Here is a 13607-nt window from a genome sequence, read left to right as displayed (position 1 = left end):
CTGGCCGCTGCCTTGGTTTCTTCCCTGTGACGGTGGCGAGGCCCTTGAACGGATTCTGCAGAGCCCTGGATCCCTTCAAGTGTCCAAGGCCAGGCTGGACAGCGCTCGGAGCAGCCTGGGATGGTGGAAGGTGTCCCTGCCCGTGTGTGAAAAACAGAATCCACTGCTTAGAATTTTGCGAGGTTTAATAATAATAGGATAAAAAAGGACAGTATTTCCAGGGCTGGGGTGCTCCTGGCCCAGAGCCAAAGAACACCCCGTGTGTACAGACAGTGTTGTGTTTATACTGTTACATCGATGCATATTCATGTGTTTCATGCATATGCAAACATTCTTCTGAACTTCGGCATGGTTTCGGAACTTCTTTGTTTGACTTCACCATCCAGCATTATCTGCATGGCGTCCTGGGTGTCAGGCCAATGTATTTTATTTCTTCTTGTGTCTCCATGCTGCTGTTTCGCGTCCCCTGATAAGGATTTCCTATCTCCTCCTTACATTTAACGTGGTATTCTCTAATTGTCCTCCCGTGCTCTGGTTTGTGTCAGCATTATCTTATCGCTTGGGCAGGTTCGTCAGTGCAGGGCCGTACACTGGTTTTAGTTACACAAAAGCCTCTTTTTATTTTTCTTTTTTTTTTTAACATTTGATGCTTTGCTAAGGTCTGTAACACAGTACATCCATCTCACTGTTATTTCCATGAGTGATACACAGCTATCACATTGATTACTCCACTATAAGCATCACAATGCACGCCTGAGCTGATAGGTTACATTATATTAACATGCAGCTGCAAAGAGTTGTCATTGACACTTTTTCTAAATATTTGTAACCACACCACGCGTAGGCTAATACATAAATGCAAAAGCCAGTATTATCTGGTCATTTTCCACACATGGCAGGGAGCGGGGCAAGATGGGCTTGAAGGTGCCTTCCAGACCAAGCCAAGCCCTCCTGGCATTGTGTGGTAGCCCTGTCCCCCCAGTCTTGTTTTCTGGGAATGACCCTGGGAAAACGCTGAGGCCTGGCTGTGCCCTGCTTTTCCCAGCACCGCGGGATGCTTGGGGCGCAGCTGCCGCAGGAGTGCGCCAGAGAGGGAGACTCGGCCGCCTCCGCGGGCAGCTGTTCCCTCACGGAAGGGAGCTGTTCCCCATGGATGCGGCTGCCTGTGGGGGCCATCATGGGAAGCAGCTGCGTGATGTCCCTTCCCGCCTGCCCCTACAGTGGGGACACCCAGAGGAAGGGCGGCACTGCGGTGCCAGGGCTGTGGAATGCCGGGAATGCCCGCGATCCTCAGGGAAGAGCTGCTCGGCTTCATTCTCCTTTATTTAGTTCCCTGTGTCCCTTGGGACAGTAAGCCTCTCCCGGCGCCCCCGCCCGCCGCCCGCAGTGGTACAGCCCGCCGGCGCGCCCCGATTGCGTCACGGCGCGTCGCCCGCGCCACCCGGAAGCGCTTTGGCGGCGGCGGCGGCGGAAAAGCGGCGCGTGCGGCTGGTTTTGTTTGTGGCTGGACCCGCCGCGGGGGCTCGTACGCGCCTCCCGCGGGGGCCTCCGCTCGCCGTCCCACGATCGGACCCATGGCCTTCAACTTCAGCGCCACGGCGGGAGCCGGGGCCGCCAACCCGACCGGTGAGCGCGGGGGGAGCGGGGCGCGGAGGGGCGGGGCGGGGGGAGCCGAGCGGCGGGCAGCGCGTGCCCCCCGCCCTCTCCTGGCCAATGAGAGCCGCGGCGGCCGGCGGCGCGTGCCCCCCCGCCAATGAGAACGGCGGCCGCCTCAGGGACCCGCGCGTTCCCCCCGGCCAATGGGGAGTGCGGCCCCCCTCAGCGGCCCGCGCGTGCCCCACCCCGCCAATGAGAACTGCGGCGGCCGGCAGCGCGTGCCCTGCGGCCAATGGGAATCACGGCCGCCTCAGGGACCCGCGCGTGCCCCCCCACCAATGGGAATCGCGGCCCCCTCAGCGGCCCGCGCGTGCCCCCCCGCCAATGAGAACGACGGCGGCGGCGGCCCGCGCGTGCCCTGCGGCCAATGGGAGCGGCGGTGGCCGGCAGCGCGTGCCCCTCGGCCAATGGGAGCCGCGGCCGCCTCAGAGGCGCCGTCCCGCGCCCCGCCCGCCCCTCGGCGGGTCCGGGAGTCGCTCTTGGGGCGCTTGTGATGAGGTGGTGCAGGTCCCTGGGATCAGCACTTTGCTTGCAGTAAATTCCGCGTTTGGGCGAGATGCCATTGGAAGTTCATTTTTGAGCAAGGTAAAAGACGGGGGTTAACTTGTAAAGAGAAGACTTTTTCCCCTCTGCTTTTGTCACTGTCAGGCATGGTGAAGTGTAAGACAGAGCTTTCCTTGCCCTCACTTAGTAAAATAATTAATTGTTGGCTCCGAACAAGTCCTTTGGACAGGACTCATCTTTGCTGTAGTTAACCTGAATTTTACTGTCTCTTTTACACACACTCCTTGTGGCCCCATCTGAAAGTAAAACATCACCTTGTGCTGCCTGTACACCGTGGCAAGGTTTGTGACACTCACACACCAATGTCAGAGGGAAGTCCGGGATCACACCTCACGACTTGCTGTTGTCTGTCCAGCATGAACCCGGTTCAGCTGCATCCCAGGGGAGCTGGCTGCATCAATAAATCCAGCAAGGCTGAGGTGGGCAGATTTTGGCAATAGAACTTGCATAAGTCTGCCCTGGAGTAGCTGAGGCTTGTGTGGTGCCTCGGCTGCTGGAGCTGAGTTTCATGGTTATTCTGCTGTCATCTATCTGAGTGCGTTATCTGTGTGAAGATGATTTACTCTTGCCTTCCTGATAGTTTGTGAAATAATTTTGATATTATCTGTTACACTTAACATAGATGAAGCTGTGTTGAGCAGTCTTAGGCTGTTAAAAACGACTGTTAATGTGAATATTGAATCACAGAGATAAGGCTGTGAAATAAGGCGGGGAAATGCCGCTGCTTTATGCACGGTATAATTGAAAAAATTATGTCCTTACTGCAGCAGTGTGTGGAGCTTTTAACTGTCCTCCTTGTGTGCAATGAATAATGTTTAATGCCAGTTAATCCCTTTTACTCTTGTGTCTAACTATGCCTGTGTTGCCCGTGGGGGTGGAAGAATGCTTCAGGGTCCTGCCTTTCGCTCAGAACTAATGTCGCCTTGCTCTTTTTCTGCTTCCCGCTCGTCAGGATTTGGTGGGCTCGAAGCCGCAAACTCCACTGCCAGTGGGTTTAATTTTGGGGGTTTCGGACTAGCCGCTAATCCCGCGGTGAATTTTAATATTGGGAATTTCGGTGTTTCCACTACCTCAACTCCGCCTTTCAATTTTGGTAACAGTCTGGCAAGCGCAGGTAGATAATGCGGAAGTACGTGTTGTGTGCTAAATGTTACCGGCAGGGGTCCAAGAATTACGTCCCTCACCGGGGGTCCGTGTCCACTGCTAATCCTCATATCCAGCGAAGGCTGGCCGTAAAAGCTCTGGAAAGGGAATGGGAGGGGTTTTGCCTGTTAAATTCTCCAGGAACAGCTGTTGAGGAAAAATAACCCCGTAGGCAAAAGTCTCTGGAACGGGAATGAATCCGGGCGATCCCGAGCAATGCCAGAGCTGGCCCCCGTGCCACGTTTCCTGACATGAGATTCTTGGACTACTGCAGTCATGTTTTCATCTTCCCCCGTGTCTCCTCATCGGCCTTGCGTTGGCTGTCATGAACGCGCCCCGCCTCGGTAGTTTCTGTGCAGAAACGAATTGTATACGACCGGCACAAAGGCAGAGCCAGCTGTGACCTGTCCCCCAAAGCCACCAGGTGTCCCGAAGCCGCCCTGCCCCAGCTCTGCGGGGGCACTCGTGCTCCAGGGAGGCCCGCGTGGGATGGGGGCACTGGGGGGTGGCCAAGGAAGCCCTTCGTACGGGCATCCGTCAGATCTGATCCATCGGCTGATGTCATTTCACCTCTAGTGTTTCCCATTCCCTATGAACACTCCGGACTGGAGGGGTTTCTGATGCCGGTGTAGGTGTGGAGTTAGCCCGGGGGGTCCCGTTGCTGCTGCTCGTATAGGAATTCCGTCCGTCCATCCCACCGTGTCATCGCTCTGTGTCAGCACCTCGTGATCATCTGTTCTGTGCACTGCAGCGGTCCCACTGTGTTCATTTGCTGTGAACACTCTGCACTGCCTTCATTTCAGCTGCTCCAGAGGAGACCCTGGATAGTCCATTTGATGTTTAACTTGATTCTTTGGAATTGAATTGGTACTCCCAGGTCCCTTCTCAAGAAAGGATGTCATCTGCTGGTGCTCCTGCCCCGGTGTCCCGCCCGCTGGCAGGACAGAAACATGGGTGTCACAGGGAACAGTTTCTTGTGCCCGCTCACATCAAGGTGTTGGCTGAATGGAAATAACATGCACTTGCATCTCAGCTTTGATTCATGCTTTTCATTGGGTTTGTGGACAGGAGGACTGTGAGTGTTACAGTTCCAAAGAACCTTTTTTTTTGCTATTGACGTGTGAGTGAGGAGAGGCAGCACCTTTGTGACAAATCCTTTGCAGCAGACTGTCTTTTGTCGTTTGAGCACGTGTAAAAGCAGCATGAGACGCAGAGACCTTGGTTTCCCAGGCAGGTCAGCGATCCGCAGGCTGCGCCTCGGGCCAGTGCCATTGGCACCACTGGAGCTCAGGCGCTCACTTAGGTGCTCTCCTGCTGGCCAGTGACTGCTTTTCCTGAAAATCTGGAAGGCCGATTGCTTTTGCATCCGTCTGCCTATACTGGTGGTTGAACCTCCAAATGAGGGGCGGTGGGGATGATCACTGGGAAACAAGGCTTTGAAAAAAAAGGACCCTGTAGAATTTTACCTGTAAATTTTGCCTGTAAGCACAGCGACTCTGTGTATCTGGCCTCAGGCTTTGGTTGGTTTCCTGAGGTTAGGACTGTTTGTAAAGATCACAAAAGATCAAGTTGTTTATTAAACACTTAGCAGTGACATTGACCAGAAGTATTCCTGAGAAAGAATGTAAGAAGAAGTACTGTTAGTTGTGTCTGCCACGAGGGAAAGCACATCCCTGTGGTAAAGTAGCAAGATGTCAGTTGAGTGCTGCCTTTTTGTTTGCTTTCTCGACACACCGTACAAGTTGTGGCTCTGTGGTCCGTGTTTTCTCCCCCATTTCCTTGGACGATGAGCTCGGTCGCCATGCTCAGTGTGAACTACATGCTCGTGCCACGTGCCATCCGTCTGTCAGCCCCTGTTCCCATAACCCCGCGGCGCGCGGTCGGTTGTCGTGCTGTGCCCAGCTCCGGGGCCGCGTGCGCTGCCTGACCGCAGCCTGTGTTTGGCAGGTGCCTTCGGAGGCTTTGGGACCACCACCACCAGCGCGGCACCGGCGTTCAGCTTCTCTGCTCCCACCAACACCGGCACCGGCGGTAAGGGACTGAGGGACTGGCTGCCTGCAGGGCAAACCCCCCCCGAAGTGCTTTGGGTTACAGGGCTGCTGTGCTCTTCTTCTCAATGATCTTGTACTTGTTTCCCCAGGACTCTTTGGTGGTACCCAGAACAAAGGCTTTGGATTTGGTACCAGTTTTGGCACAGGAACTGGAACTGGCTTGGGTAGTGGGTTGGGAACTGGGCTAGGCTTCGGAGGCTTTGGAACCCAGCAGCAGCAGCAGCAGCAGCAGACCAGTGAGTACGGCCTTTGGATTTACCCAGCCCTTAGCAGTGAAAGCACTAGACTGCCATCGTCGGTTGCTGGGCTAGTGGGACAGAAGTGTATTGTAACAGGAGGCTGTCTAACGCTTCAGCTCTTAAACTAGAGCTCAAGCAAGTCCCTGAGCTTCACCCTTGAGCTTCCAACAGTATTTACCCCTTTGGTTTAATGCTGGTAGAATGTAGTTAGAGAATTGATGTTGCAGTCACAGCATTACAAGAAGCGGGGGGGGGGGAAGGCATTGAGGATAATTTAAATGGGAGCTGGATAATAAGCAGCTTCAGGCTCTGAGTCCACTGAATTTGTAACAGCCAGCCTGCCTCTCAGATTTAGGTATGGAGGGTGCCAGATGGTGACATGGATCAATACAGGTGTCTCGTTAAAAAAAAAAACATGATCCGATTTTAATTCATTTATTTGTTCGGTGGTTTTACTTTGCTTCTCAGAATCTGATAAGAAGTGGTGCTAGTGATAGGCAGGTTGTAGGTGATAGCCTGGGCACGGTTGGTCAAGGGCTTCATTTGTTTCTCTTCATCCCACCCAGCGTTAGGCACCGGCTTGTTCAACCAGCCTGCCCAGACACCCGCTCAGTCCAACCAGCTCATCAACACAGCCAGCGCCCTCTCGGCCCCGACGCTGCTGGGAGATGAGAGGGACGCCATTCTGGCCAAGTGGAACCAGCTGCAGGCCTTCTGGGGCACGGGCAAAGGGTACTTCAACAACAACATCGCTCCGGTGGAGTTCACGCAGGAGAACCCCTTCTGCCGGTTTAAGGTACGGCACGGTTCAGCTGCCCACAGGGGGCGCCGATCCCTTACTCTGCTGAGTCTGAGCGGCTCGTGGGTGTTAAACCGGCGTTTGTCGCTGGGAAGAGTATTCTGAAGCAGTATTTTTCCAGGTAATCTGCACAGTTCTGATGCATACTCATTAAAAGGTTCGAAGATGCTGGAAATCGGGGTGGTGTGGAGGGACTAGATAATGAGCGCAGATGTGGAGCATGAAAGTAACAATTTCATGTGCTAACATTCAGGTCAGTGTGTGCGCACTTGGAACAGATCTATGGAAATTAATGTTAACGTGTGTCTGTGTATGTTACAATAAGACAGAAACAATTAAAAATAACCTTCTTGTCGGAAAGAAACTGTGAACATTTGGAATAAGAACTTCGGAGTGTTTCTTCCTTGCTTTGTCTAGATTAAAATAGCCCTCTATGAACCTGGCCTGTGCCAGGTTTAAAATCCACCAGCCTTTATCCTTGGCAGTGTTCATGCTGACTCCATTCCCTGTGGGGACTCGTCAGCAGTTCCAGATCTTGCCTCTCATGTTGACAAAGAATTCGTGGCTCTCCATCCTCCGCAAATCCTGCACCTGCTGACTGTCTTGCTAAGCCTCAGGCTTGTAAGGGGATTGGGGGCAGGCGTGGTGATACCCTCCTTCCCTGAGCTGATCCTTTGGAGTGCGAACTTTGTGTCCTGAATGTAGGTTAATGCTGAATTAAGTCTAGTGTGGATTAGTTACATTATGAGACTTCTGTAACATTTCTGCAGCAATTGTGCCTGCCTAACAAAGAAATGTTTGGTTTCGTTGCATCACCTTTTTCAGTGTTACCGTGAACATTTTATTGGCAATGTACCTGAAAGCGTGTTTTCTTGTAAGTTGTTGTCTGAAATTGCTTTCACAGTTTCTGAGCTTTGATAAATTGCCCATTATAAGTTGTGTGATGCAAAATTGGTTATTTTAGAGTTGCGTTTACTAAAAAAAAGAGTCTTCAGGTTAGACAGTACCACATACTATGTTTACTCCTGTCCCTGTGACTGGAGCGTTTCTGATGCCATGAATTCACGTGCCTTAAGTGAAATACTGACAAGTTCCATCTGTGCCACCAGTGGAAGATGCCTGCAAAAAATAGAGGAGAAGGTAGCACAGGGATAGGAACAGAGCATCAGGTATTTGGTTAAATTATCAGTTATTTGGCTATTTTGGTTATTGCCTCTGCAAACACCCGGCATCAGATAAGAAAGAAGCATTACATGAAGGGTTCCACTTGTACACAATTCCAGCTCTAGTACACATGAGAAGCATGCAGCTCCAGACCAAGAAATATCAATGCTGCTAAGGTACGTGTTACAGACTCTTGTTTGAAGGACCACAGTGAAGTAAAATACATCTAAAATACATCTTTTCTAATTTGAAAATGCTGTGTTGCATAAAGAGATCATGGAAGAGTTATTTATTTAAAACAGAAATACAGGCGGTGTCATGGGCTTAAAAACTAATTCTTCCTTAGCTATTGCTGTTGTGCTCCATGGCAGGAGGGCTGGTTCTGCGAGGCTCACCATGGCAGGGGATTACCCTCGGTGACAAAACCGAGCTCCTGGGCACGTCCCCAACTCATTTCTCTCTTCAGCTGAACTTGCACGAGGGGAAAGGTGCAGGTCACCCACCCGTGTGCAGTTCAGGGCCTCACAAAGCCCTTGCTCTCCACCCTGTCACCAGTGCCAGCTTGGGGTGAGAGCTGATTGGCAAGAGGAGGTGAAAGCTGCCTCTCTGCTTTGCTTGTAATAAAGTCTGATCCTCTGGTTAAGTTTGCAATTTGGAAAAAGGGTCACTTTGCAAAATGTTCCTGATTGCTGTCGGCTCTGCTGTGTTGGCAACTCCCCTGATGGAAAAAGGATACTTAGGAACTTTTTGTTGAAATCCAAACTGTTTCAAAAGCTGCTGTTCTGATGGCTGTGTGAGAGATTGATTTAAAAGGGGATTGATTTTATGTTTGTGCAGCTCTGAATACATTGTGAGTTAAATTTTGAACCAGTTGCTCTAAAAATGGAGGTATTTAGCCCCTTCCCTTCATGCCACAAGGATATGCATTTGCTAAGTAACATACCTTCATTTTTTGTTTGTTCCTTGGCAGGCTGTGGGTTACAGTTTAATGCCCAACAACAAAGATGAAGATGGCCTCGTGGTCCTGGTGTTTAACAGAAAAGAAGCAGATATTCGAAGCCAGCAGCAGCAGCTCGTAGAATCACTACACAAAATTCTGGGAGGAAACCAGACCCTCACGGTCAATGTCGAAGGTGTTAAAACGATGCCCGATGACCAGTACGTGCAATTCCCACCACGTTGCCCGTTTATATTGCGTGTTAGGAAGGGTTGGTGCCTAAGTCTGCTGTCTCTTCTTCTCCTTGATTTTAGATCTCTTCATCCTGAGTTTGATTTGTATCCCTTATTCCTTCATATAGTTTTTCTTTCGGCATTAAGTCCAGTACCTTTCCAGAGATTTTAGGTTATTCTTAATGTAGTACTAGTATTACCATAGGATATGGTTGGTAAAACTGGGGAGAGCAGAGAATGTAATGGTATTTACAGCTTTTCTCTCTCTCCCTTGCTGCGTTAAACCATGCAGCTGCTGGTACTTTACATCTCACTTAGCTAAAGGAACTTAAGAGTCAGCTGGGAGAAGGGATAGCTTGGATTTTGGGTGGTTGTGTATTGTGTTAGCTCCTTCGTGCTTCTGACCTTCCCCTGATGTTCCTCGTTTTGCCTCTCTCAGGACAGAAGTGATCATTTACATTGTGGAGCGCTCACCCAACGGCACCTCGAGGAGAGTCCCCGCAACGACCCTCTACGCCCACTTTGAGCAAGCCAACATCAAATCATCCCTGCAGCAGCTGGGGGTCAGCCTGTCCATGGCCAGGACAGAGCTGTCCCCGGCACAAGTCAAGCAGCTCCTGCAGAACCCTCCTGCCGGTGCGTGGGCCGGGCCTTTTGGGCTCTCTGGGAAAAAAAGGTGGTGTCGGCTGGGAAACACCTGTGAAAAGAATAAGAAAAAAGGAAAAGTTAAAAATCAGAATAATCATGTCCTGTACTCACTTGCTAATTTTCAGATGGCTCTCTTAGCTTGCCTATGTGGCCACAGACAGCTTTGCACATATAGCTTTGTTTTAGAGTAGTTAAGGGCTTTTCATGTAATTTGATTAGATGGCTTACCTTTATATCTATAGCTTTTATATATGTCCATTTTTAGGATACGAAAGGTTATGAAATCTGGATTGGAAAAGGCACTGGGCCTAGTCTTGCAGAAAAGTCCGAGCTAAGTCCTACGGGATTACCAATTGATTTGGTACTTTGATCACTTAGTTACTGATTTTTTAATATTTATTTGTTTCACACAAAAGCATTTTCAAAAGGACAGATGACCCAAGTGTGGCATATACTGGGAGCACTAGGAATTTCTGCCTTTAAAGTATGGATTATCCAATGGGAGCACCTATGGGTTATTCCTTTCCCCTGCTTTCAAACCAGTGCTTGACAGCCCTTGGGTCTGAATTTACTGTCCCTGCTCAGGACCAGGACTTTTAAAGAACTACCCTACTTTAATTAACCTTAATTTGTGCAACAGGCATTCAGGTTAGCATAGTTCATAGAGTTTGTGTATTGCACAGAATTTTCTCTGGTTAGCAGCTGTAACATCTCTCAGATAGCCATACTAAAAATCTTTTTTTTTTTTTAGGTGTTGATCCTATTATATGGGAACAAGCCAAAGTTGATAATCCTGATCCTGATAAGTAAGTCAAATAGTCTGTCCAAGTATTGAAATATTGCAACAAGGCTTGGACAGGGGAGAAAGAGATAAAAATTGCATAGTACCCTTCAGGTAACTTGTGAGAAAGTTACTCGAGTACAACTTGGCCAAGTGCTGATCCTCTTGAAAGCAGTAAAGATTACTGGAAGTGCCTGTCTTAATCCCTTTACCCGCTTAGGAGCTGTCAGGGTAAAGAGTCTTACTTGGCTTCCTTGGAGGAGTGGTGTCCTCCATTACATGGATTAGTTATTGTGACTATTATTTTTTGCAACCCTTATGGTTTTTCTCTTTCTTGCTGAAGGTGTTGCACCCTGTACCCTCCAGTGGTTACAGATAAATTGGGCTGGTTTCTTTATGGAAAAGAAACAGGTTGTTGGGACTAGTGAAGATTCTAAAACTTAGCAAAAGAAGATATGGTTATATATTAATTTATAAAAGGTCAACATAATCTGTGGCTCTATATTAGATTCTCTTCATAATTATTAATCCTTACCATGTGTCCAGTACAGAAACATGTTGTAAGAAATACTTGTGTTCTCCTAGGCTTATTCCTGTGCCAATGGTGGGTTTCAAGGAGCTGCTGAGAAGATTGAAGGTCCAGGATCAGATGACCAAACAGCATCAAACCCGATTAGATGTAAGGTTGCTCATCTTTATCACTACCTGCTTTTGACAAAGGATGCGTTATTAAATGCACCTGCCCCTGTGTGTTCAAAATAGACACGTGAACCATGTTCCTAATATATCCCTTAAATAGATCTGTGCCCAAAAACTGAGCAGAGTGGTTGGGCTTTCATTTGTTTCAGGTTCAAGCTTACTGCTTTGTTACAGGCTAATCCACACCAGCCCCATTAAGTCCATTGGCACAGACTTTTGACTTTGGGCAACCAATTTTCCAGTGCCTTCTGAAAATCCCAGTTGTGTATGAAAATAAACACAAAGGAGAACAGTAGAGGTAGAAGAAAGCTTTCTAAAATCATCTGGGGTTAAGGACACCAAGTTGCTGGGTGGTGTAGTGTCACAAAGCTCCCAGTTTTAAATCAGGCCTACCTTGTTCTGTTGTCAAAAACTTCTCTGGCTTCCAATTGACTCCCATCTCCTCTGCAGATAATATCAGAAGATATCAGTGAGCTGCAGAAAAACCAAACGACAACTATGGCAAAAATCGCACAATACAAAAGGAAACTGATGGCGCTTTCGCACAGAACCTTGCAGGTAACAGGGATAATCGAAATAAGTCCTTTGACACGCTCTAGCACCACAAGCAGTCTCAGAGGGAAGAAGAACCTGTTCCATCTTGTGCAGGCCAGTGCTGAAAATTATTCTGACTTCAGCTAACAGGTGTTCATTTAAGTACCAGGCAGAGCTGTCAGGGAAAGCTCAGGTCTGCCGTACTTGGGAACCTTCTCTCTCTTGGGAACCCAAAGCCACAGGACTGCCCTGAGGTCTTAGAGCAGCAGACAAAATGACACAAAAAATCTAGTGAGAAACAGGCTGGAGGAAGGGCAAAAAGATGTAGAGATGGGCTGGTGGGCTAAAGGATGGGCCAAGTGTTCTCTAATGAACGTCAAAGGCTTCTTTTGTAGGTGCTAATAAAGCAGGAAATCCAAAGGAAAAGTGGTTATGCCATTCAAGCAGATGAGGAGCAGCTTCGTGTACAGTTGGATACAATTCAGTGTGAGCTTAACGCACCCACACAGTTCAAGGTGAGTGGCTGGCAGCATTTGGCTAACACCTCTGGGGTTTCCTCGCTGAAAGCACGTCAGTTTTCCAAAGCACATGTGTATATTAGTTGCGGAAGGCTTTCAGTCTGTCAGTGTGATAGGTGGTGGCATCATGCTCCTTGCTGAATAGCCAGTAGGTATTCCAGTAGTTCTGAGTTCTTGAAAAACATGGAGTCGCTTACCCTTGGCATGTCTTCCAGAACATACTTCCAGCCCTGGAGACTCAAGGAATGGTAGATGCTGGAGCTGTGGCAGCTGTAAATGAGTTGCGTTCGATTTAAGCCTGTTTCTCTTCCCAGGGCAGACTGAATGAGCTCATGTCCCAGATCAGGATGCAGAACCACTTTGGAGCGGTGCGGGCTGAAGAGCGCTATTACATAGATGCAGACCTCTTAAGGGAAATCAAGCAAGTAAGTGTTACTGGGTAGAACCCTGGCCTGCTCTTTGAGCTCGATCATTTAAGCCAGACACACACTGACTGGATCTAGAATGTCATGCTGCCTCGTTTGATAAAGTCATCCTTTTAATTGGTCTCAGTGCTAGGGCACCCGGCTAATGTACAAAACCACTCTGTGGAGATCGGCTGTTAGTACAGAAAATGCTGTTATTCCTTCCTCAAAGGAATGATGCCAGGATTATCAATGTGCCAATGCCACCAGTCATGACACTTGTGAGAAATATTACCCAATAAGTCTGTGAAGGTGGACAATACTCACACTGGTTTCTGAACTATCTGCAGCACCTGAAGCAGCAGCAAGAAGGGCTGAGTCACCTCATCAGCATCATCAAAGATGATTTGGAGGACATCAAGCTAATAGAACACGGGCTGAACGAGAGCATTCCCATCCGAGGGGGAGTCTTCAGTTGACTGGTGGAGGTTTACACAGAACATGGTAGTGGAGTTCATGGCTCACCTTCCAAGGCTAAAACTGTTGAGGTAAAATAAAACACACATCTTGTAGGAGCAAAATGGTATTTTGTCTGTTACTTTTAGAATTAGCAAAGCCTCTTCTAAGCTTTTAAAATTGACCTTTGGAAGGTTTATATTTTTTAAAGCTGTATATGCTTTAACAAAACAAGGAAAACTGAATCTGTTCAGATACCATTTTACTATAAAAGTATATGTACTATTGTACATTTTTTTCCTTTTTTCTTCTTTTTTTACAACAGCATTGTCCTAAAAAATGCAGTGCTGAGGGGATTGTTTCACTAATGACTCGGTTTGTGGAAAGCTTAGCCTGCTTCCATGTTTCTGTCAGAACAATCAAGTAGCACCATTGTGTAAACAGCTAACTTAAATCATTACAGAGATGTTTGTTACTGTAACTTTGTTGTTCTCTGCAATACCAGTCGATTACTGGGGCAAGCTGCTGAAAGTTCATGTTTCCAGTTCCTGTCCTTCCGTTGGACTGCAAGGATCTGAGGGTTACGTTTGGATCACTTTACGTATATGAATTATACAAAGCTTTGCTGCCCCTCTAAGTAACAGTATGTCCGGACGTTGTCTTCTGCCTTTTTTTAAATTGCCCAAGAGTAATAAATTCAGTCTGACTTTGTAATGAGTGGTGTGTGGTGTTGGCTCTCGGTGACATCAGCAAAGCAGTGACGCTGCTCCCAGCTCCAGCT

General features: G+C 48.6%; 1 protein-coding gene across 2 annotated transcripts; it reads left to right on the top strand.

Moving 5' to 3' along the window:
• Positions 1-54: 54 nt before the first annotated feature.
• NUP54 (nucleoporin 54) lies at positions 55-13540 on the top strand. Of its 2 annotated transcripts, XM_038135143.1 has the most exons (13): positions 55-1626; positions 3173-3334; positions 5311-5394; positions 5504-5650; positions 6220-6449; positions 8587-8774; positions 9226-9422; positions 10186-10240; positions 10801-10894; positions 11365-11472; positions 11844-11963; positions 12281-12391; positions 12721-13540. In XM_038135143.1, exons 1-13 carry the CDS (start codon positions 1269-1271, stop codon positions 12847-12849), a joined length of 1983 nt encoding a protein of 660 aa, XP_037991071.1. In that variant the 5' UTR covers positions 55-1268; the 3' UTR covers positions 12850-13540. The 2 variants fall into 2 exon arrangements, with proteins under 2 accessions (XP_037991071.1, XP_037991072.1); XM_038135144.1 differs by lacking the exon at positions 3173-3334 and having other exon boundaries at positions 12721-13332.
• The last annotated feature ends 67 nt before the right edge of the window (positions 13541-13607 follow it).

This window comes from Motacilla alba, chromosome 4 (genome assembly GCF_015832195.1).
Source record: "Motacilla alba alba isolate MOTALB_02 chromosome 4, Motacilla_alba_V1.0_pri, whole genome shotgun sequence".
In the NCBI taxonomy this organism is placed as follows: Eukaryota; Metazoa; Chordata; class Aves; order Passeriformes; family Motacillidae; genus Motacilla; species Motacilla alba.
Note: the sequence above shows the minus strand (reverse complement) of the source record. Positions and strands in the feature narration are given on the sequence as shown.